Raw genomic sequence first — 23,459 nt, 5'->3', positions numbered from 1 at the left:
ATTCCCTAAATGCAAATAGACTGTATTTGGAAATGTTAAAAACTATTAAGAAACATGTTTTTACTTCATTAAAATCTGCAGCTTTTATTTGTGTTCATGTTATTAAAGTTACTGCTCTAAAATTTGGGTAATATGTAGTAAAACTAATTATGATTTCATTATATTTTATGATAAATACTATTATATTGTATGAAATCTTCTACCCTACTTAAAGAGGCAATTTAGACTATTCCCCTGACTTACAGAAAGTTCTATACTTCTTTATTACAAGAGGAAAAATTAAATAGAAGAAATATTATTTCAAGCAGTTTGCCAGTTCAAATTTCATTCCAAATGGGACCTTACAATTTTAAAAGAAACATACCTATACAAAAGCTTTCATCATACATTCTTCTCTATGCTTCAGACTCAGGTGAGTAACAGCTGAGCAACTAGAATTTACACAATCTATAATGTCCTTGCACTACAAAGATATCTAGTAACTATTAGTCAGTAGCTATAACACTTGAGATTTTTAAAAGATGCTTAGTTGGCATTTTTTCCAAAGTCATTATATTTTCCCCCAGTAATAAAATTATCCAAAAAGCTATGAGAAAACAGACTATTTTAAGATAAGACAGTGCTCTATAATTTGGAAATAAACTGGAAAATTAACTAGAAGATATAGCTTCAGTGTCATAAAATTATACGATTACAAAGAGAAACATGGAACACAGAAATATAAGGAACATATGGTGGCCTAAGGGAAGACACAGTCCATTAAAATCATTAATATAAATAACAATGTAATATGGGAATTATTAGTTTTTAAAATATTGCATCACCTTAAACAGAGGCACAAAAATAGTATGAGAGGCTTACCAAGCATCTTTAGTGTCATGTTCAGAAGTCGTAATAAAATGATTTATTTTATTTTATGCAGGGGTATGCATTCAATTTGGCTGAACCTCAGATCATGAGGAAGAAAGGGGTTGAGAAAGATTTACCCAGGGCAAAGCTGATTAATCTGACTTCTCTGTTCTGATTTTGAGGTTCCAGGAAGCTTCTTACCTATTTATCTACAGCATTTCAGGAGACATTGGAAATGTTCCTTTACTGAACAATGGAGCTTTGCAGATCCCTAATCTGCAGCACTATTGCTATGAAAATGTAGCACTATGGTAATCACAGGGAACAGTTCCCAACATTTTCATTGCCAAGGCAAAATACCACAGAGGACAAAGGAAAGAGGAGGAGGAGTAGATTCAGTAATCAGTTAATCCTTCAAATCAAAGGGATTATGTAATCAGATCACCATTGGTTGATCCAAAGATATCATCTCAGTGGTAGTGATAGAGAAAACTTGAGAAATCCTTGATCATTTTCTGATTCACTGATATCCAGCCTCTTGTCTTAGGAGCTTGTGAGACTATGTTTTTGAACTGCATCACTTAGCTGTCCTAACAACTGACTGATTTTATGAGAATTCCCAGTGTGTTAATCCCTTACACTTTTGCATCAACCCCCAACACAGAATATATTACAAGGGTTGAATGGAATTATAATTGGATTTCTTCCTATTTTTTCCAGTGGGTTCAGTTCTGCATTCCCTGTACATTGAAACTGTCCTGTCAATGTTAGTGGATACACTAAGCTTCTCAGTTATATGTACTTTTACAAGCCTATGCCTCTCCAGTATCAATTGGAAATAAATAATAATTATATATCATTCCACTCAAACTCAGCTCATATATGAAATTGTTCAAGGTAGTAAAACTTACGAAACTTGCAAAGCTGAATTAATTTCCTTGAGCAGCTCTTGGGTCTTATTAAAATCTGCCAGCATGCTTTGTTTCTCTCTGATGTGGTCAGCTGTCATGACATCCAATTCTTTCTCATGTTTCTTGCTTAAATCTTGTTCATGTAGCCTGTTTAATTCATTTTATGTTAAAAACAGTTATTCTTATGTCAGTTGGCTTCGTTAATCTTGACTTCCATATTTGAAAAGGCTTTGTGCACAGTGATACTGATAATTACAAAATTATTAGTGTTTCTCCAACCTCTATCTTATTTATATAATTTTTGTCATCTCCTTTAATGCTTTAACAATGAATGCAAGAAAATCCATTTAATTAAGTGGTCAAGATAGCTCTTTTCAGTTGCTAATGTCTAGAATAACTTGCAATGCCATATGATAGGCAATCCCAGCCTAAATGTACAGTTACATTAATCAATATCAGGCTTAGATGGATACAACAGTTTGAATTTGATTGCCTAAAATATTCTATATAAATTTTAAAAAAATGCTGACCTTTATTATCTTTAGGAACTGAATTAATTAGAACTTGTTACCTGACATCACAAATACTCATACCTAATTTGCTGGTTAGATTCGCTACGTATTCGTAGAACTTCCTTCCCTTTGAACTCCAGTTCTTTGGTTAATGCACTTATGTTCTCATGCAAAGCAAGTGTTTCCTTATCCAACTCTGATATATGGTGGTCTCGATGTCTCAGTTCATCCTGTAGATCTGATACTCGGCACATAAATTCTTTTTCCTAATAAGCAAAGAATACTTTATAACAGTTCTATCTAGTGCACTCATTTCTGCAGAATAAACAATCAATTCTTTCACTTAAATATTTCTAGTTCCTTGTTAATAGTTTAGGTTGTGTTTAGAAATAGAATAGTTAAATAGTAACATATCCCCCTTAAATTAGAAGATTCATGTTTTCTCTTTATTCTTCTTTCATCTGTGAAAAATCAGATATAAAGTTAAAGAGAGGACTGAATAAGAATTATGAGACTGCAACTGAATTTTGAGACAGAGCTGTGCTTTTTTTCAGCCAACACAACTTCCCTCCAGACTCAGACAGACTACCTTCTATTGCCAAGCATGTCCCCCAATCCAAGTTTTCTGCTATTTGTCTGAAAGGTTTGGTAGTGTCTATAATTATTGTATTATCTCTGTTATTCTGCCTTTACCTGTATTTAGCACCAAGACATATTTCAGTATAGTTGCTTATATCCAGACTTTCTCTTCTGCAAATAAAATGTCTTGTTTGAACTAAAGTTCTCTTTAGTTCAGCAGATGCTTCTACTGCCACAATCTCTTATGCGGTTCCTAAAGCTAACAAACACTACAGATTTCTCCTGCAATCCCCAAACCTCTTTCAGGGAAACACAAGGGGTAGGAAAGGTCAGAAAAATCACCTCCAGCCCTTCTTCTGTAGAAGCATCCTGTGAGTGAAGTTTCAGTCATAAAGTATCTGGCTCTAAGCCTATGGACCTTAGTATAAAATATACTGAGCATTCTGAATGGGTGCTGGTACAAACGACTGTAGACTTGCTGCTGAAAGAGATGGATGATCTCAAAGCTGAGCATAAAAATTAGCTGGTGCTTGGGAGGCTTGTTTAATTTAACCCTCTCATAATTCTTAAACAGAGTTTCTTTATTTCCCCTTCCCTGTTTATTTTCCCCTTGCCTCATCTAATCCTTTTTTCTCACTTTCTTTTTCCTTTCCTTCCTGATACAACTATCTCATCTCTTTAACTCATCTATATCCTGTTTTTATCTTCTTTTTTGCTGGAGAGAGGGAATGGAATGTATTGTAGTATATTTCTGTGAGAGTCAATGGCTGACATGTGAAGATGAAAGATCAGTTAATGGAATAATGGGGTACTTTATTTTTCAGGCAATTTTAATTAGTAGTTATTTGTTCATATGTATTTTTTAACTATGACTATTACATGACATAGAATAGCTTCTCACATGCACAAATTTGTCTGTATGGGGAGTGGGTGGGGTGGGGTGGGTAGACTGGATTCAAATAGAGTTGGCACCCCTAGACTGACAAAGCAGGGAAGCTGGGCAGTGCATAATATTTTTATCTCTATTATGTATATATCTAAATGTTTGTCTATATTTCTGTCATACTATCAGCCAGTGTGGTCTAGTGGTTAAGGTGCCAGAGTGGGGAGATGCAGGTTCTTATCCTCTCTTATGCCTGGAAGCTGGCAAGGTGACTTTGGGCCTGCCATTCTCTCTCAGCCCTGGAATGAGAAATCAAAAAATATTTATCTACTGATTCTCACTGGACCAGCATGGTAGATTATGGTTCCATAATCTTCAGTGAAGTGGTCTTCATCCTGCAGTGTATTGATCTGGGCTGATAGATAGATAGATGACTTTCTGCAGTTCATGATTTTCAATTTTTATTGGCAAAGCATGGGAGTAGTTGTTAAACATGACTTGTGACTTCAAGTTCATTTTCAAGGCTGATAATTTGCTGCTGTCATTTAATTCTGTTACTTATCTTTGGAATAATAGCCACAACTACCTCAGTCAAAAGATTACCAGAGAGGGTGATAGTGTAGAAGAAATTCTGAACCAGACCACACTAGGTTGGAGAGCATGTAGACACCTTCATGCTGCATTTAAAAGCAACATACTACTTAATACTAATTCACAATTAGTGTATACTGATACATGGTTGTGAAACCTGGACATTAAATCCAAACACAGCACAAAAGTTTAAAGTTCCACATAGTAGCCTGGAATAGTAAATGCTGAACGTAACATGTGATAAAAGAAATACTGTATATGGATCTGCCAACAGACAGCAGTAGGTGATATAATGAAATGGCAATGAGCTGGCCATATTACATGACAAACAGATCAACAGTGGTGAACAATAATCCTTGCTAGATACCAATTCACCTTAAAAACCCAGAAAATGCCTAAAGAAATGCTGGACAGATGATGTAACTCAATTCAAATGTTTTAACTGGGAAATGACTCAAATACTATATGTTTACTTTTGATCAAAATGCCTTTTCTATTACTTTTTGATCAAAAAGACATATTAGAGATCAAACACTCTGTGCCATAGCTTAAAAATATGTTTATGTTCTTTAGGGCAGACTTTCTCAACCTTTTGACCCTGGAGGAACCCTTGAAATATTTTTCAGGGCTCAGGAAACCCCTGCACATTCAGGCTCAAACTTAGGCCAGAAGTTGCAACATTATTATATTTGTTTCATGTGTGGACCTGTATATATGCACTAACAGTGTTCTTAAACTAAAAATAAAGAATGAAACTTACCTCTTTAATGTGAAGTTGCCTGAATTTGAAACAATTTTTTAAATAAATCATGATCTCCCAGGGAATCCCTAGTGACCTCTTGCGGAACCCTAGGATTCCACGGAACCCTAGTTGAGGAACCCTGGGTTAGGATATAGCACAAATATGTACCTGGTGCCTGCTGAGTTCTATGCTTCTTTCAAGTTCCATTTTAGCTGCTGCTACTTCTTGTTGATGATTGTGCCTTAGCTGATCAATTGCTGCAGCATGTTGATGATTAAGTTCAGAGCGCAAAGATGCTGAGAGATACAAAGATTAAAAAATACTTCACAAATAATATTTAAAAACTCTGATATATATATACATACTATCACCATTTAGTTAATGCATCACATCTTTAATTATTTTTCAAATGGCATAATTTGCACATTGATTTCCCTACTATTTCCCATCCTTCAGTGGGAAAAATATTTTGTAATAGACATATCACCCTGATATTCATTAAGAGTAATACAACTCCTGTCTTCCATATTTATAGTGCTTGTGAACTATAGTTTCTATTTATTTTTGTTCTTCAAAAGATGAGTATTTGCTCTGATGTCACTCAAGCAAGAAAGCCAGTTCAAAATGTGACAAGCATTAGTAAAATTGCTCATATCCAAGTATCTGTATTTCCTATAGGAGAATTGTGTATAGCACTAGTGAATTTGGAAGGAAACTCATAATGGCAAAATACCAAAAGAAAGGATGACATTTTAAATTTCTGTTTTATCCTTTATTATCTTGATATTACTTGACTGGAAATATAACTTCTCCTTCTGGAAGGAGTGTTCCTTTTCCAAGGTCCAATCATACTGTTTTCCAGAATAGTTACATAATATGTATGTATTTTATGTATGTATGTTTGAAGACTTACAACCCAATCTTTTCTACCATGCAGGTTCAAAGCAGCAAACAAATATTTTAAAACCAGAGCAGTTATGTATTCTAAAAGTAGAAACAAAAACAAAACCAACCATAGATGATGATGATGATAAAACCAACCATAGATGATGATGATGATGATGATGATGATAATAGCAACCAGCATAAGCAAATCATACAAGGAAAGTGCATTATATAACTTGTGAAAGGCTCAAGGAAACCAAATCATTATCTTCCTTTTAAGCCAGTATTCTCTTTTCTAATACTCAATTTGATGATGATTGACAATCAACACTGCACTTTTTTTTAGTGAATTGTGTCTTTTTGGAATTTTTAATACTGCTTTGTATTTTTGCAAACCTTGAATTTCTCCAATCATGTGGATACTTCCCTCTAGCTTTCTATGGTCCGGTTTTGGCTCTATTTTTTGGGGAATGAGGCACTAATGTTGATGGTGAAAAAGAAATAGATACAAAGGTAACACTAAAGAAACTGCTATTATCAAAGATAATGAAAAAGGAAAGACAGAAATATAGTCCAGGATAAGAAAACAGAACACATCTATCTAAAACAACTATGGAAAGGTCTTTATTTAGTCTGGCAGAAATCTTTATATAAAATCTCACAGCAGAGTCATCAACCTGATTTAAGAGATGACAAATCACAAGAATTGTGACAATTATGCCACAGTATTAAATTTATGTTATAAACTGTGAGGTATTAATTAGCCTTCAAGGAACACTCCTATTTTTCATCTAAAAAACCTGCATGTACTCCAAATGCACAAAGCTGCAGATGACCTAGGGAAGCTTGGCTGATTTCAAAAAGGCTTATAAAGTCAGATGTGACTAAATTTTTGCATTGGAAACCACCAAGAAAGCCTAGGGCTATAAACTAGACTTGGAAGTCAGAAAAACATCCCATAAGAAGACAATGGCAAACCACTTCCGTATTGTTAGCAAAACCAAATCCAACACCCTCCATGGTTGTGTATCAGGCAGCAAATTATATCCGCCCTCTAAATCAAAGCTTACATTTTAAACTGTGACATGAAAGTACAGTACAGTACCAAGCATTGCTTTCCCTTCATCTTCCAATTCAAAGCGAAGGGTCTGCATTTCTTGTTCCATTTCTATTTTGAAAGCATCCATGGCTTGTCTGTGTGCCTCTTTCAGTGCCTGAAGTTCCTTTGAATGCTTCTGTTGCAAGTGTTCCTCAAGCTCCTAAGGGAAGTAGATGAATATGAAAATATTCTTACAATTAAGACAGATAAAATTATTTTTAGGTTTTTACCTTATGGAATCTTTTCTGCAGCTTGCCTATCTTATGCAATAAATTGTTGTGCTCAGAATGCCAGTTAGCACAGTAGGTGGGTTCCAAAACAATTGCAGACCAAAATGTGTGAGGTAGTTTTGAAAAAAGTAAAATAAAAGTTTTTTAATCTTAAAAGTTTATATAATATTGCAAAATCTTTCAACAGAGAGGCAAACAAAGGGACTTTCAAGAAATTGGATCTAAATTTATGACTATATATATGACTATATATATATGACTATATATATTTTCCTCCCTAACATTTTTCCTTTTTCTGCTCCTCCTCTTTTTTCTTTTTTAAACTATAGACTATATTTTGCACATCCAATTTTTATTTGATCAATATGAGGCCCCAGGTCAGCATTTGACCCCTTAAAAAACTTGAATGCAGCCCTCAGAGCCCTTCCCAAAACTAATGAATTAGAATCTTTAATATGACAGAAAGAGATAATTATTAAATATACGAGGAATAATTCTACAATTTATACCTACACACTACATTTCTGGAACTGTCAAACAGTCTGTTTTAAACTCAAAATATTTTGCAGATTTCTACAAGGCCAGTTGTTGCCCTCAGACTGAAAAAAAAAATAATGTATCTGCTTCAGAATATATTGTCTTGAAATATATGTATAGACAATGCTATTCTAAGTTTTTTATCTTTTGTAAATAATTGTTAAAGATTTTTAAAGAAGCAAAAAGATTCATATGGTATGAAAGCCTGTGGGGTATAGGGGCTAAAATTGTGATGGAATGTGTTCCTGAAGGCAGGGGTGATGTTGTGGATTCCAGCACTGCTGCTGGTTCCCAGGGGGGGAAATGCATCCTGGACTGATAAGAGGCTTCCCAGCCTGGACTCTGTTGCTGGGAAGGTTAAGAGGTTCAAGGTAGCTCCACCCTAGAGCCCTTCAGGGTTATTTTCCTTTAGGTTAGTGATTAGCCTTAATCTGGCAAGATTCTGCGTATAAGGTAAGAATAATAAAGAATTAGAGTTGGAATGCTGGCTCGGCATGGTTCTTGGCCTTGTTCCCTGACAAAAATGTTAGATTACCGCAAGACTCAAGATCAAGCGTGTCCTTAAGTCAAAGAAGTTCGGTGGGTGAATTGGTCCAGTAACTTCCTCAGTCAAATGTAACTCACAGGGTTATTGTAGGAAAAAATTGGAAGAGCGAGTGCTACGTATGCTGCCTTGAGTTCTTGTAGGAAAGGCAGGATATAAATAATTAAATAAATAAATAAATAATGAAAATCCACTGTTTATATGGACTGCAAGAAAACATCTAGGAAAAAAAATTAAGGGAGAAAAAAGTGAAATCAGTGGGGACTGAGCTTGTTCATTAACTACCAAATACAGTGTGCCTGCTGGAGAGAAAAACAGAAAACCGATAGGAGGAGTGAAATAGGGATCCTTGATCTGGACATTAGCTGTCACTCTATGCTGAAAAAATTTGTGAATATCCCAGTTTTAATGTTGTAATGCTAAAGAAATAAAGCATTTTTAAACGGTAGGGTACATACTAGAATTAAAAATATGTAAAAATATCAGTGCAACGGGATGGTATATTTTCGCTGTATTAATATTATAGTGTACCAGCAACTGATCAACAAGGATAACATTTTACTAGCAGTTTAAGGGATAATTCAATTTTATATTATCACAGGGTTTCTCCATCTTTGCAATGTTAGCAGAAAAATATAAATGCTCCACGTTCCCAAGTTTCTGACAAAGTATTTAGGAAAATGGGCAAGCTCATCAAATCATATATTGTTATATCTTTGATGAGGTTTAATGAAAAATATCTCTATGTATTCTCTAATTATTGTTCAGATAAAATTGACCTTTTTTCTTTGTATTTCTCTGCAACTGTGTCCTGAGGTATACAGTTAAACAGGTAAAAATGTTTAAGATTTCTAGTATCATATGATTGGGGGATAAACAAATCTCTTGGATGTCCAAAATAAAGAATAAGTATCCTTACCATCTGCCAGGGACTTACATCTGATGGGTCCCAGGAGGCAGGACTTCTCTGCTATGGCACCTGCCTTATGGAACATTCTTCCCCCCCAAAGTCAGGTTAGCTCCCTGTTAATGTTCCGGAAGTCCCTCAAGACCTGGTTATGTCACCAGGCTTGGGGATCCCAGGGAACCAATAACATCTTAAGATGGCTCCACTATTGATATATTCACTCTCCATGCCTGTGGTTTGTATATTTTACTTTTTAATAATGATTGTTTTATATTTTTTAATTATTGTATTTATATAATTGTTTTTATTTGATTGTTGTATGCCATCCAGAGCTACTTCTTGTTAGATGGGTGGCTATAAACATTTGATAAATAAATAATAAATAAAATAATGCTTATGTTTGTTTCTTTTTTGGTGGCCTTTCATTTGAAAATATGTGATACCTTTTGCTCTTGTCCTTTTGTTACTTCCAAGTTCTGAAATGCCAGGATATGTGCTTCTTTCATGGACTTATGTCTCTGTTGATGCTCTTGCTCCAGTTCTTCAATTTCTTGCGCCAGTCTCTGTCGCTCTTGGCTAAACTGTGCCTGCAATTGCTGCATTGTGGTCTGAGACTGTGAAAGTTGCATTTCTAGGTTTTGCTTTAGCAGAGTGATCTAATTCACAGAAAAGCAAAATGCAACAGGAATATCAGAATGATATTCAACTTGTTTATGCATAGATTTTTTAACTATGGTTAAAATTTGGAAAAGTACAGAAATCTATAAATATGTTACTAATCCACTGAACAACTACAATTGCAAACTTTATCAAGCAGTTTGGGATACGATAGGCAATTTACAATGCTCACAGAAATTCTTGCATCTTTTTTAACATCACATCTCTGTGTTCTGGCATATGTCGTTCAATAGCACATTTCTTTTAGCAAATGTTCAGGTAAACATTATAACGTGAAACAAACATTTATGATAAAAAAGGTAGGAAAACTACTAGAAAGATTGCTGCTTTGCATTCGATAAACTATCTCTCCCCAACTGTCTGTGACATTCTCAGATATCTAAAAGTCAGGTTCAAAGCATTCAGCTGTTGTATTGTATCTACAGCTTGTTAGGTAAGAGTTAAGTCTCCTTAAAAGCTCAAAAGGATTGCTTCATAAAAATAATAGATGACAAAATCTTTGATACACCTACTTGGGAAGAAGTCCTAATGAATTAAATTGGGTTTACAATCTTATTTTTGGATTATGGAGTAAATTATTAATAATGTTTTAAGAAATGAAATATCAGACTTTTATATTAACTCTAGAATTGTTTAGGACACTGAAAAAGAATAATCAAACATATATTGTACTTAACGTACTGCAGTGCTTAGAGTGTTTGACTACGGACTAAGGACACCCAGCTTCAAATCTGTACTCAGACATGTTGCTCAGTTCATGACTGTACATCAGGTACTATCTCACAACCAAGCCCATTTCACAAGCTTATCATTATACTAAAGCTCCAGAAGTACTATGTACACTGCCTTAAGCTCTGGGAGGAAAGATGGTATATACTGTACATGCAATAAATAAAGTAACTGATTTGTAATTCCTTATTCCGATATTATGAGTTTGTGGCATAACTCATACGTTTTAGATGATTTCCTAAAATGCAGTATCAAACTGAGTGACAACAGAGGTGCTAGCCATGCAGAGTAATGTACAGATCTTACAGAATATTAGCAGGCTGGGCAGTTCAGGTTATGGACTGAGATTTGGAGAAAATAATACTACTGAGGCCAAGATCAGAAGGAAGAGTAATACTGCTTTTGCTTCCAGTTGGCATTCTTTCTATCAAAACCTGAAAGTACACTATAATAGCCTGCAATGTCCCTACATCACCATAATACTATATTGGTGCTATCACTATTACAAGTTCACACAAAGCGATAGTAAAGACCACAAGCACAATCAATAGTTTCATTCATGATGTATCAGCTTTCAAATAGCTTAACTGTAGGACAAACTGATTTAAACTAGTTCATATGATCAGTGCAAATATGACAGTAAATTTTTTAACACAGATGAACTCACAAATAATTCAGTGAAGGTACAAATACCCTGTATACAGATGAAAGGATTAATACACAAGTTAACTCAGATTTAGAATTTCTATTATGCATACATTTACAAGATAATATAAATGCCAAACATATTACAGCTGTGCCAAGTCTATGAAGGCACTTTGCCAAATGCAAGAGTGTGAACAAAGTATCCATCACTGAAGTGTTGAGAAAGCTGTATCCTCCAGGAGAGTGTGGGTACTTCAAGGACTTTCTCAGTTTGTCTCCACATGTCTGTGCACGCAGAGCTGCTTTACTTCATCAGCAGTCCCCAAAGAGGTTCTGTCTGGGCATACACATGCATTGACCATCTCAGGAACCCCTCAAACAACAAGCTTCCTAGGACATGGCTGCTTCAACAGAAGAGGGGTACTTTGCTTAGGGCAATGTGGAATGCAAATTACCTCCTTGACCTACTGTGCAATGGGAAAGTGATTGCAACTATTTCAGTATCTTCTGTTATATTTCTGATAAATTTTAATTTGACTTTTCTTCCACCACACAATTTTCTTTTATAAAATCATAGAATCATAGGATGTGAAGCAATCTTAGAGGTCACTATAGTTCAATTCCTTGGGCACTGCAGGATCCACTACAGCAGGGGTTCTCAACCTTTTCTTGCTTATGGCCCCTTTCTGAGCTTCATTTACTTCTCTGACCCCCCTGATAGTCATTGTTAAGGTATTTATTGTAAACTGTGGGAATTGTCAATATTTATGCTGCTGAAACTAGCACAGAGAATGAGATGTGAGGATTATGACAAATTGATCATATGCCTGGCAGTTAAGTTTGAGCGGCTCCCTCAGAAACTGACTGTGACCCCCCCGCCCCCCCCGAAATATGGCATGGCCCATGTTGAGAACCACTGCACTAGCACATCTCTGAAAGATCATCCAGCTTCAGAACTATAGTTGGAAACATAATTTGAGCCAATGGCCTCTCTAGGGTTCTTGATTTTAAAAAAGCCTATCAAATAGCTACAATGTGTATTATTCAACTAACTGCACTAGTGTTTAGAGCAACAGAAAGCTACACATATTGGTGCTATCACTATTATAAGTTCACAGAAAGTAACAGTAAAGACCACAGGCAACATCGCTAGTTTCATTCATGATGTATCAGCTTTCAAATAGCTTAATTGTAGGACAAACTGATTTGAATTAGTACTTTTATATTGTTAGTCCATCACTACTAGTTAAGAAAACTGTGTGGCAGAACTAGATAGCTGTTTTGAAGCAGGTAGTAGAAGGAAAAGCAGTATTTACTGAGAATTTTCGAAAGTCAGAAAGTCTAGAGAGTGAAGGGTTACTCATTCATCAGTCTTGCTTCACTTTATCTCCTTGTCTATGCATCCTGTGGTAAATGTCACTGTTGAACAAAAATGGAAGCAATGGGTTTAAAAAAGCAGAGGATTTCTCCTAAATTCTAGCTCTCTGTGATGCAAGCCTTTGAGGATACTTGAATCCTCACTATCAGTGGAACCTCTGGAAATTTTAAAGTTAAGATCCTTTTAATAAGTGAATCAGATGGGAAAAAATGACATTTCCCTGAATCAGCAATGGAGACTCTAAGAAGCTGAGAAATCTTTATTACCGAATAGTGTTTAATAATAATAATTTTAGAGTTGATAGAAGAACCATCATAGTCTCTAGATTTGTGCAATGATATGGCAGGCTAAAAATAATCCTAAAGAGATGGTTATTAATTAATATAGCTTCATTTAAACTGTATCAAACTTTTATAGTTATAAGATTTCAAATCAATCCAATGGAAGTGATCATGGAAAATATGCTGTTACACCCTATCGCTGTCTCCTTGATGCCTCTTAAATGCAAACATGTGTTTTCCTAGGACTGTTCCTCCTAAAATCAAAAACATAATACCTTGGGACTGCACAGCTATTGTAGAAAAGGTGTAGCTTCTTAAGGGTGCTACTGGCAGCTATAGTAAGCATGCCCATGCCTGATCTGAAGCACCTTTCCCACTTTGGATCTGAATGCTGCACATCCAAACACAATGCAGTAGTAAAATTCTTCCTATTGCTTAACAATGTTTACCTCAGCAGTAAATCTATTTTCCACAATTGCTGGGTTCTACTTTACCCAGTTTAGAACTGGATCATTATAGGCTTTAATAGAGCTCTAATCACACACATGCTACAATTAATTTATTTCCTTTGACAGTAATCAATATTCACCTGGTCACTCTGCAGCACCAATCAGAATTAGACATGAATCCCGTTCTTTATTAAAACCCTAACAACAATGTATTAATAATGAAAACTACATATATTGTTACCATAACAAGGAACATACCTTATACCTAATTAATGTTTTGGTGTAAGTAGAAATACCCCCCCCCCCAAAAAAAAGCATAACATTCAGCCCCTTTAAATGTAAGGACATATTTAATGTGGAATGCAAGCATGCATGAAATAAATCATTTTACCCAAACAAATCAATTTTATAAATTCATTATTCCCTTTTGAAGAAGGAAGAGGAACAAGGAAAATTAGATTTGTGAAGCTGCATGAAATATTGATGTTTGCCCAGAAATATACCCAATGGTACTTTTGTATTAGTGAAAAATGCTTTACTCTCACAAGCTGGGATGCCTAATGTTTGCCAATCCCTCTAACCCTAATCCTTCTGTAGCTTTATACATCATATCCTATTCAATTCCTCAAGGCTTTTGGGAGAGGATGGGGTCAAGCAGGTTAAGCAACTAAAGGAGATTGACAAAAATTAGGTGTTTCAACTTGTGTGAAACATGCAGTCTATCAAATCAGTGCCACCACTTGATTACAACAATAATGAGTTACCTCTCTAATGTAGAATACAGTGATGGCAATAATGTAATTGGGTTAATCAGTGTTGATATCTTGAATATTCACTTTTGGGAAAGAAATGTATATTTTAATGTTTTTCTTTTATATTCAATTTAAGTTAACACTTTGTTTAATTTTTTAAGACAAAGACAGAAGTGTGAATGTGTTTTGTGGCCAAAATATTACAACACTGTAACATCTTGCTATGCTATTGGAATGTTTGTTTTGATTTTGGAACAGCTATACCAAAAGTGCTATGACTTTGAAATGGGACAATTCCAATTTCCATTTCAAGATAAGATTACTTGAACAATTCACTTTGAAGTTGGAACACCATTCCGAAGTAGGAACAGTTGTTCCGAAGTTTCAGCCACAACCTTTTTTGCACCACTCTAGTCACAGACATAAATAACATTAGGAAATGCTATTTTCTTGTTTCCCAGGCTGCAATCCAAACAGTTATATGCACTCCTAGTTGCATACATGCATGCATTCTAATATTTTTGAAAATTTCTACTAGAACTGAACATCTATATGAACCAATAGCTGGCTTAGAATTGAAAGACTGCCAGAATAAATCTTCTGGATGTGTGCATGCTACTTTTAAGTTACATAGTGGTTATCTAGAACTGGAACCAATGATTTTAATCTTGTTTCAACCATGGAGATTGCAATCCTATACTTCCTTACCTGAGAATAAGGACCACTGATCTCAAGTTTCTTATTTCTGAGAAAACATCTATAGGATTGCATCAAAACAGAAAAAAGCAACAGACAAATCTATGATACTGTAGCTCAAGAGATATTTCGCATTACCAAACTGTGACATAGATAAGGAAGTTGCCCATAAACTCTTTGCTACAATAACTGAATGTCAGAGGAAGTCCAATTGTTTTGATAGTCAGAAGATAACAGACACATTAATATTCTTGGACTTTTTCAAAACACTGCTTTGCAGAGAGAAAAATAAAGAATGTACGTATGCACCGTATCCTGTACATAGCTATTTGGATCTCATTTACTGTCTTCCATATTTTTGTAGAAACAAGAAAATGAATTATAGTAGCTCATCCATAACTGAGTTGCATTACTTCATGCTTTATAAAAGGCTAGGTAATATGCAAATATATTAGCTGCAAGCTTCTTTTCACTACATTTAATGCCTAATATCTGATATCAAATATGAACACAAACATAATGAATGCAGATCACAGCTTTTTATGAAAATATGTAATCTCTTTCCATGAACATTTTAATTATATTATTTCAAATGATTAGATTTTAAAGCAACATTGCCCAGTATGCAAGCTGAGAAGTACAAGCATGCCCTTGTGTACAAACTGTAAGTGCAACTCACTTACATTGCTGATAGATTTATGCAAAGCTTCACCAAGATAGTGCCGCTATGAAGGAAAGATCACAAGAATAAAGGAAATAATTCAGAAATAACTAAGAAGATGGAATAGAAAAGGGACAGTAAAATACAGATCATTCAAATAGATTTAATAAGGGAAATATGTTGAGAAAAAATAATATAAAACAGTTTTGCTATGGTTTGTTATATAAATCCTCTGAACACATATAAAAATCTCCTTAATAAAAATATTTTGTATCTTTTGTAAAGATAAAAATTGGGAAAATGGTAAATGTTTCAGAATTATATGTTTCTTTTTGAAATTATTTTTTCTTTCAACCCAACTGGTATTTGCATACTTAATAAAGAAATTCCTGAAGAATAGGCAAATACATTTGTTAGCACATCTCTTTATAAATTTGAAAAAAATGTTCAGCTATATTTTTCAATAGTGAACATACAGATTTTTTTATTTTTAAAATAACTTAGCAACATAATTTACTATTGCCAATCCCAAATTAATTCATAAATAAATTCCTTCTTTCCTTCTTTAAATATGACCTTTCTTTATAATATTATATGCTCCATAGCAAAATTACATTTCAAATGTACTGTATACTGCCATTTACTAACAAGCTAAAGATGTACTGTCAGCATGTATAAGTGGTACATCACCGTATACATTAAATGCAACATGGATATGAAGGCTACAGTTATTAAAACTGAAAGATGGATAATTTCACTGTTGGATACATGATTCATACTCCAGTCATTTTAGATTGTTTGATTTTTCAATCAAATTATTAAAAACCTTAAGATGCTTACTGATTTATGATACTTCCTAAATCAATTAATTAATTTTTTATCAAAATCAAAATTTACAAAGAGAATAAATAATTATGAAAATTATGCACTAATCAAATTATTATTTCTAGCTGTTGAACCAATCTCATAGGAGTAATCAGCAAATAATGAAATTAATTCGGAAAATCTCAGCCACAAAAAATATTTTAATTCAGAAAAACTATGAGATCTTGTTGTTATACCTAATGGCAAAACCTGCTTCCTTTACTGAAAATGAAATCCTATATTAGACCATAACTAAGATGGATCCACACTCCTTGGTTAACTAGAGAGATATATTTCCAGATGCATACTTTAAAAACCAGGTTCAAAACTTTATATGGCTGTTTATTTTACTGGTCATTATATAGTCTACAACAATGTTATTTTCTCTTAGTGAGGAAAGCATAAATAAACTCTTACTATTATCTAATGATCTAACAATGCAATCTTATTCTTGTATTCTTGGAAGAAATTCCACTGAATTCAGTGGGACAATCCTAGGAATCTCTCTATAGGATTCCAGGATCAAACCTATGTTTTTGCTATTATTTATGTCTAAAATGTGTAAATTGAACACAGAAATGTACATCTCTTATCCTATTGAAACTTAGTGTATATGTGTGTGCCTCATGATTTCAATTTGTGTTCATCTATCTGCTGGCTATTGTTTTCAATGACATCTAATTGCGAAAAAGAAATGCAAGAGGCTTCAGTTTGAAATTCTTAAAACTTGTGATAGAACAAAAGAAGATAAATTCTTCCTCCAGTGGCTGCTAGCAGAAGAAAATTGTGCATCAACTGAAATTATACTGGAATAAGCTTTAGTAAATTCCCTGCTGTGCCAAGTACTATGATTTTTGCAAATCTCTAATTGTGTATATTGACTTATTTGTCTAGAGCCTATTAAAAATATTCTGTAGGCAGTATTTTTTGGTATGAAGAATCCAATGAATATTTTCTATAAACCATGTGGATTCTAACATAGCATGCTATTTCAGCATTACAATCAAGAGTGGTATTACCGGAAACCTTCAGTTCGGCATGTATGTATATATCTTTGGTTGCTTTATGAAATCAGTGTAAACATTAATACATGTTTCAGTTATGCATAATTTTCAATTTTAGTTCTCACATTGATTTATAAGTTGTGTAAAATTACTGCTACCCATATTGTAATGATTGCTTTAATAAGCTATCTCATGATTTTATTTTTAAAATTTTATTCTCATGCTTTATGTTATGAGTAGTTCAAAATTTTGAAAAAGAAAATAGATGTAAATAGATGAGAAAATTAAATAGATGAGGAAATTTTAAAAAAAATTATAATATTTTACTCTAGATTTTTCTTAAACTTGGGGTGGTTCCTGCCTATTTTTCTAAACTAACATTATACATTGGAAAGAACTGAACTACGTCTTAACCTTTATAGGCAGTCTTCTAGTTTGCCACAGCTGTATGGCATGTTCCTATTTTTAATAATTTAAAAATATTATGTCATGTATAGACACAATGCTGGACAAATCTACAAATGATTTCTCTTATTTATCAAATTTTAAGTAAATTAATTTTGCAACAACAAAGCTCACTTCAGATTATAATCACCTAAAAGTGGAATTATCAACTAATTATTCTGGGTACCTGATCCAAAAGATCTTCTACTTTTTTCTGCCAGCTATCTCTGGTGGCATTTTTCTCTCTCTCTTTTAGCTGCAAGAGTTGTGTCATTGCTGACTTTTTATCTTCTTCATGCTGAAGTCTCAATTCTTCTCTGAGTTTTGTACATTCCTGCCTGAAAAAAAAGAGACAGAACTAAAACTTATTCTAGCTTTTAAAACACTGTAGAAACCTTGTTGAAATGCATAGTCTTAATCAATACAACATTATTTTATTAAGACACATATTTGTGCCTTCAACTAGTTCCTTCAGTTTTCTTGGCAAGGTTTTTTAGAAGTGGTTTGCCATTGCCTCCTTTCTAGGGCTGAGAAGGAGTGACTGGTCCAAGGTCACCCAGCTGGCTTTGTGCTTAAGACAGGACTAGAACACATGGTCTCCTGGTTTCTAGCCTGATGCCTTAACCACTACATCAAACTGGCTCCTTTTTATTAAGATATACATTGCTTTAAAACAGAAAATAAGGGGAAAAATACTTGCCGAAGGTTTTCTGTCCATTTTATTTCCAGATCACGAGCCATTCTATCCAGTTTTAATTTCTCCTCTTCCCTCATGGTTACAATCATTGCTTCATGGTGCTGTCTCTCCTGGTCTAACTCCCCCTTAAAACAAAAAAAAATCCAATACAGATTTAAGCAACAATACAGATTTAAGCAATTCTGTGATAATATTATGCTCTGAAATAACATTGCCGTTTCAAAATCAAAAATTATCTGTATTTTTATATTAAATGGAAAAAAATGTTTAACATTTTTAGTTAAGTAACATCACACTGTTGACATAATTACTTTTTCTAGTAATATATGTTTCATCCATTCATAAGGAACAGTTTTTCAAAACACTGATTTTATGCAAATAAAAACAGACCTTTACCCATGGCTCAACCACTATCTGATCTATGTATGGGAGATACAATCTTTGCTAGATAAGACCTAGCTTGCCAGCATCTTATGATTAATTAGCAAAACCACAAGAAGCACATGAAGGTAACACTGTTGTTTGCTCCTGCCAGTTGATACTATGGCATGCTTACTGTAAACCCAGAGACTGCAAACAATTGTATTAGCAAGCAATTATTTAGTAGACTTAATGTCCATTAAATTGTCTAGTATCCTTTTAAAGCCACTCAAGCTGAAAGCCATTGTCATATTCCAGAAATTAAATAAAAGACATTTCTCCAGATATGGCATGGAAGGTTATATGACCACCTGAGTCTGCCTGAAGGATATATTTGAAGGAATTCTGCATTTACCTCAGCGTTATACAGGGAATCAGTGGTTTCTCTCAGTTTTGACTGGGTTAGTTCTAATTCTTTCTGCAATATTTCTTGGGTCTTCTGGAGGCTAGAAACGTGCTCTTCTGCACTACTAAGGTCCTGTTCACTTTTTTTAAAGAGATCCTGTAGATGCTCCATCTATAATACAGAAAGAAAATAGTGATCATTTATAAAAAAAGAAATCAGATTTATTTTTGTGTGATTAATGCATATTCAGAAATTATCTTATGTTTTCAGTCTTCATTTATATATCATTTTAATATACAGAACCCAAAATTAATTAACTCATTGTGCTTAAAAACATGTAAAACAAATGAAAAGATAATACATTCCTAACATTCAGTTGCTTCCTTCATCTATTTTAAAAAAAACATATACAACAGAGTTGGGAACCTGGGACCCTTCAAGCATTTCTGACATCCCACAACAGTGGCTATGCAATTGGGTTGCTGGCAACATCTGAAGCGCCACAGCCACCTCTCATGCAAAAAAAAAGGGGGAAAAAGTCAAACATCCAAAATAACAAATAGGGCGGATACATCCTGTGGATCAGACTTAACCTGAGACCCTCTAGATATGCACACAAATGCTTAAAAACATATATTAAGATATATAGTATGGAATTACATTATCCTTCTGACCTACAGTATCTTTAGAACTAAGCAACATCTGGGGTTGGAGCACCAATTGAGGAATGAAATGGTGGTGAATAAACTACCAGATAACTCAGTGCTTCCTGATGCAAACATGTTTTTGTAGTTCGTTCTCTCTCAGCAAAAACTGACTTCCCACAGAGACACCAAAATAACCATGTGTATTATTCCAAATACCATGTGCAGAACAGATAAATGGTTCTATAATAGCACATTACTTTTTCTAGATAGCCAGACTGGTTGCCTACTGGATTCTCAGCATGGTAGGCTGTTCTGTGGCCATTAGATTAGTTAGATGTCATAATGCCTCTGTTTTTCATATTGCTTGAGTTGAAGCTTGTAGATGCAGAAGTTAGATGCTGTTAATATCCAGAAGCTCATGACAATGAGATGATATATTACTTTTCTTGAGATAGATAGATAGATAGATAGGTAGGTAGGTAGGTAGGTAGGTAGGTAGGTAGGTAGATAGATAGATAGATAGATAGATAGATAGATAGATAGATAGATAGATAGATGCCTCTGAGTCAGTGTTGACTCCAGGTGACTGCCTGGACTAGTCCCTTCAGTTTTCTTGGCAAGATTTTGGAAGTGGTGGTTTGCCACTGCCTCCTTCCTAGGGCTGAGAGAGAGTGACTGGCCCAAGGTCACCCAGCTGGCTTCATACTTAAGGCAGGACTAGAACTCATGGTCTCCTGGTTTCTAGCCTGATGCCTTAACCACTACACCAAAGTGTCTCTCTTTATACTTATATACTATGTATAAAAGAAGAAATATGAAGTGAATCTGATGTATTATCAGGACGTCTCTGTTATTTCTACATATAATTCATTTAGAGTGTGCCCTAGAAGAAGCAGATTATCTGGACCTCTTTCACTGAAGGTTCAGGCATAGTCATGGGTTGGAAATGATATTGGTCCTTTTATAGTACTTAGATGGAAGAATATGGTTATCTAGGTTGTACCTGTCCTCTCCACAGTGTCAATAAAACGGTATCCTTTTGGGGACATTTGTGAGGGTTGGGGATTGAAGGTACTATTCTGCAGTGTTTTCACTCCATAAATAAGCAGTATAAGTCAATAGTGGTAGGGTAGAGGATTAAATGGTGGGAGCTTATTTATAGGATAACACAGGATTCAGTCCTCTCATCTCTACTTTTTAACATCTGCATAAACCACTGGAAGAGTTTATTCATCAGCTTTGGGTAAAGTACTTTATATATGTCCACAGAGAACCTTTCAGGTTGGCACTGGAGGGTCTGAGAATGTGAGCAAGCAGTTAGGTACTAGCACAAGGTGAAGCTACAGAAGAGCAGCAACTGAGCAGAGGGGAGAGAAAGTCCCCAAAGTCATAACAGAGGCAGAGCTGGTGAGTGGAGACCTCAAAAGAAGTGTGAAGGCATTGAAGTAATATCTACCACAGAAGGATAGGGCAGCAACTATATTTTTGGGGCAATAGAAAATCCAGAGAGAAGCAATGAGGAACAAATGGCAGCTGTAATAAAGCCCCACCTATTCCAGCTGATGCCAAGAACAAGCAAGTCCAGCTGAAAGACACTAATCTGAAATCAATAAGCAATTCTGAGAGGAGAGGAAAGTAGAACATTAAGTAGAAGAACTTAGAAACAATAGAGTAACTAAAAATATAAACGATTTTTATATAGATAAGAAAATGAAATAAGGTATATAATTATGCTGCAAGAGATAAAATAGAAATACATATTTGAGAAACAGAAAACAGATTGTAAGATGTAGAAAATAAAACCACAGCACTAAGAGTACAGTGGACAATTTATAGCAATGTAATAAGAATATAGAGATAAGGCAGAGGAAAATAGGGTAATCTGTTTTCATGTAAAGCAAAGTTTTATAAAGTTTGCTTTATATCATATTATTGTTGTAATAAAGAAAGTTTTTCCAGCAGGGCTTAGCCTTTGTCCTGACTGAGCCTGTATAATTCCTGAACCCAGTACAAGGATATCACTATATCTCAAAAACCAAATTCTTAACTTGGGAGTCCTTCTAGACTCATGGCTACTGCTAGATGTACAGATGGAGGCTGTGGCCAGAGGCCCTTTGTAAATCTTTGGCTGATACAGCAGTTGCAATTGTATTTGCAGTGTGAAATCTTGACAACAGTGACTCATGCTTTCATCACCTCTTATTTAAACTACAATGTACTTTACATGGGGTTGCCGATGAAAATTACTCATAATTCATAACTGGTACAAAATGCAGCAGCCCACATGCTGGCAGGTAAAAGCTGCATCAACTGACACTTATAGTTCTGGTTTTATCCTATAAAACCCTAAATAGTCAGCTCCTAGGTTCAATCAGTTCAATCAATCAAACAGTAAGCACAATCATCTCTTCTAGATAGAACTGGACCATCCAATGTACTGATCCCAGTTAGAGATGCTTTGTTTTCCCCACCGAAGTAAGATGAGAGGGATGAATATTTGAAGCATACTATAACTATGATGTCCATATCCTGTGGAACAGCCTCTCTTTGGAGGTGCAACTGACACCAACCTTGGCGCTGTTCCATAAGGCTGCCAAGATAGAACTCTTTCACAGGACTTTTGGAAATTAGTGTTATTTTGATTTAGATGGGGTGCCAAGTTTTATTGATTTATTCTGTATGTTTTTAATTTGGATTTTGTTTTCTTTGTGTTAATAGTGTTTTATGACTACTGCACTGTAAACCACCATTAGTCATTTAGATTGAGGTATACAAGCAAAGCAAGTAAGTAAATAAATAAAATAGTATGATGCCTCCTGTACACATGATTAATGTAGAGGGACAATATCATGATTTGTGGATGGCAGCAGAGCTACTACAGATATTGAATCTATTAGTGTTTCTATATAATATCTTAAATTCACAATTATCTGTGTAATTATATTCCTGTCAGGCTGCACAGAAGTGATTAGTTATATCATATATCACTGATGCACCAGGATAGTAGAAAAAGACTAAGTACTTAATAAGGTTGAGGTTGCCACTAATAAAAGTTACAACGTTTGAGAGTGCATGTTTATGTGTACCTGTATGTTCAGATAAACTGGTTTATTAAAAAGTATTAGCAAAAAGATTACTTCAGTTAATAATATTCTATATTATCCAGAAGCGCCTAGGCAGATTCTCTAATTTCATCAAATAGGCACAAATATTTATGATGTTCCTATATTGCTTCGCCTGTTTTTTGTTCCCTTCTGCAATGACATATTTATCACCAGCATCATATGCTCTGACAGAAAATGCTAGTGAACAGTTCTATCAAGATCTGAGGAAAAAAACCTGAGGGAGCAATCCCCCCAAAAGGAAGCCCAAGATAGTGGTGCGTTGCCAGGAAGCACATAAAAAAGTTGACTGCAGCTGACAGCAGAAATTCATCTGTATCTGTGTGCAGGTGTACTGCATGTGCATGTGTATGCATATGCATATATGCTGTATGTAT

General features: G+C 34.7%; 1 protein-coding gene across 5 annotated transcripts in view; it reads right to left on the bottom strand.

The window, feature by feature from the left end:
* Positions 1-23,459, bottom strand: part of FAM184A (family with sequence similarity 184 member A) — a 71,209-nt gene that overhangs the window by 14,478 nt on the left and 33,272 nt on the right. For all 5 annotated transcript variants that reach the window (XR_010068438.1, XR_010068437.1, XR_010068435.1 and 2 more), the window contains 8 exons: positions 19,323-19,484; positions 18,547-18,672; positions 18,038-18,184; positions 9,713-9,925; positions 7,058-7,211; positions 5,236-5,363; positions 2,354-2,538; positions 1,761-1,907 (listed from right to left, as the gene is read on the bottom strand). Coding sequence is in view for 2 of the 5 variants with exons in the window: in XM_063310611.1 (XP_063166681.1) it covers positions 1,761-1,907; positions 2,354-2,538; positions 5,236-5,363; positions 7,058-7,211; positions 9,713-9,925; positions 18,038-18,184; positions 18,547-18,672; positions 19,323-19,484 (1,262 nt within the window). In the remaining 3 variants the exon portion in view is untranslated. The remainder of the gene's footprint in view (positions 1-1,760; positions 1,908-2,353; positions 2,539-5,235; positions 5,364-7,057; positions 7,212-9,712; positions 9,926-18,037; positions 18,185-18,546; positions 18,673-19,322; positions 19,485-23,459) is intronic.

This window comes from Candoia aspera, chromosome 1 (genome assembly GCF_035149785.1).
Source record: "Candoia aspera isolate rCanAsp1 chromosome 1, rCanAsp1.hap2, whole genome shotgun sequence".
Lineage (NCBI taxonomy): Eukaryota > Metazoa > Chordata > Lepidosauria > Squamata > Boidae > Candoia > Candoia aspera.
Note: the sequence above shows the minus strand (reverse complement) of the source record. Positions and strands in the feature narration are given on the sequence as shown.